Source organism: Hevea brasiliensis, chromosome 11 (genome assembly GCF_030052815.1).
Source record: "Hevea brasiliensis isolate MT/VB/25A 57/8 chromosome 11, ASM3005281v1, whole genome shotgun sequence".
Lineage (NCBI taxonomy): Eukaryota > Viridiplantae > Streptophyta > Magnoliopsida > Malpighiales > Euphorbiaceae > Hevea > Hevea brasiliensis.
Window position 1 is genome coordinate 19313517 of NC_079503.1, and position 2206 is coordinate 19315722.

At 37.4% G+C, this 2206-nt stretch overlaps 1 protein-coding gene across 1 annotated transcript; it reads left to right on the top strand.

Annotated features, from left to right (window-relative positions):
- The first annotated feature begins 474 nt into the window (after positions 1 to 474).
- LOC110660239 (uncharacterized) lies at positions 475 to 1914 on the top strand. Its single transcript, XM_021818470.2, has one exon. It carries the CDS (start codon positions 871 to 873, stop codon positions 1708 to 1710), a length of 840 nt encoding a protein of 279 aa, XP_021674162.2. The 5' UTR covers positions 475 to 870; the 3' UTR covers positions 1711 to 1914.
- The last annotated feature ends 292 nt before the right edge of the window (positions 1915 to 2206 follow it).

The following is a 2206-nucleotide window of genomic DNA, read 5'->3' on the forward strand; positions in this document are numbered from 1 at the left end:
AGTTTAATAAACTGAAATTAATAATGTGAAGGGCTTAATTGAGCTCAAACTTTCTTTAAGAGCTCAATTGATCATTTGAGTATACTTTAAAGGCTAATTGAAGCTTTTGGCAAAAAAAAAAATTCATAATGATGGCAATTTCTAATAATCTTAAACTCTCACTCGAGGAGATTGGATAATTATATTTTGTAAAAATAATTAGAATTGGGTATACATTTTTGGCTTCCACTCATGTCAGGGTGCTGCTATCCATTAGCGGAAGTAAAAGTAGCAGCTGGTACTCATAAAAAGTACTTACAGATTTGACTAAAATAAAGACTCTGTACCCCAGCTCCAATGCATTATTCAATTTGATATTGTTCGAATGGATGGAAGATTACAGGATGCATTGGACGGTGAGGATTGAGCCATAGGTTCCAAAGTTGTGAGGAATTTAACCATTTCTCTTAAATAAAATCCTTTTAATCGGCCGTAGGGAGTTTCAGTACTCGCGTGTATACCAAGTTCCTCTGTTCCCAGGCATTTCTGTCCTGATTCCAGAGACCATAATAGTTCTATCTCTTTTAAACTCTCTCAAATGCTACTCATTTGAAAGCAATCTCTGATCTCCCATTTTCATGGATACAAGAAGAAAGATCGTTTCTTTCTCATCAAGACCATTTTACGGTTCTTTAAAATCACAGGTTTTCTTTGATTTGGGTCTCCTGTTTTTATCATCTTAGAGATCATACATAAAACCCCAAAGCCTTTTGTTTTATTTAGATCTCTTTCTTTTTCTTTAAAAACTAGTAGTTGATCACTTGATCATCTCTCCCTCCATGGCCAATCTGTTTCAAACCTCTGTTTTAAGAAGCAGCAGATCGGAGGGCGATGTGGGGTGCGAAGTTGATGTTGTTTTCTGGAGGGATCATATCCACTGTAATTTTGTTCAAAGTGGCAATAATCCCATTTGCATTTGATCTTATTCTTCGTGCGTTACCCAGGATTTGGACCTCTCTCCGTATCTGGTTAGCTCCTCCTTACATCTATATCATTCTCAACTTCGTTATCATCACCATTGCTGCTTCCTCCACACTTCAGTACAAAAACGACAGGGACACCAAACCATCCTCTACAAGAACCCAGTTTCTATCTACTGAGAAAAGTCTAGGCAATCTCTGGCAATACATCGACGTTGATGAAGAAGATGTAAAACCAGTGCACTTTGCGAAAACCATTAATCCATCTCCAGAGCCCTGTAGCTCCTGTGACTCTGGCCTGACAGATTCTGGTAAACCACTGCGGATGGAAAAAGAGACTACCATGACGACGACGACAATTGAACCACCAGAAGAAGCAGCAGAGGACACGATGGAGGAAATGTGGAAGATAATCATGGAAGGGAAAAGGAAGATGCAGTCACGGCAGCTAAAGAAAAGTGAGACGTGGTACACAGCCCCTCGGGTGGTGGTGGCAACAGGAGCAGCGGCGGATGCTGCTGCTACCATCGATGATGATGATGATATGGATCCGGTTGCATGGGCTTGGCGACAGCTGAGAAAGTCGGAGACGTTCGGTGAGAGAGCGTCACTAAAGGAAGAGAAATCGATGAGTCAGGACGAGTTGAATCGGCGAATAGAGGCTTTCATTAACAAGTTCAATAATGAAATAAGGCTTCAGCGCCAGGAATCGTATCAACATTTCATAGAGATGGTTAATAGAGGTGTTTAATTTGTAATTAATTAAAGTTGTGTTTGTTAATTCCATATATTAGACTAATAATTGCAGGTTTGGTGAATGAGTTTTTAATGCAAATGTGTGCTATAGTTTAATTAATGTTGAGAGCCTTTATGGAAATGAAATGAAAAATTATACCAAACCGAACAATGCAAGATAGATGGATTAAGAAATGAAAAGAGATTCTGTTTATGTTTATTTATGTCTTAATTCCATCTTTTAATTTCCAACATATTCTTAGAGACGGTCCCATTTTAGAGTATCAAGACAAAAGCCAATATAATGCATATTTATTCAATTGCTACTCAAAATATAAATATGTGAATTTTATTATTTTAAATAAGAACGAAATACACATTTTTTTCTCCTGTCTCTACAAACTCTCATTTCTCTTGTTCTTAAGGGCTACTACTAGTCTTTCTTTAGTTATTGTAGACACCATATTTTGGTCAATATTTAGAATCATAGTTCGAATAATTACAATTATGTC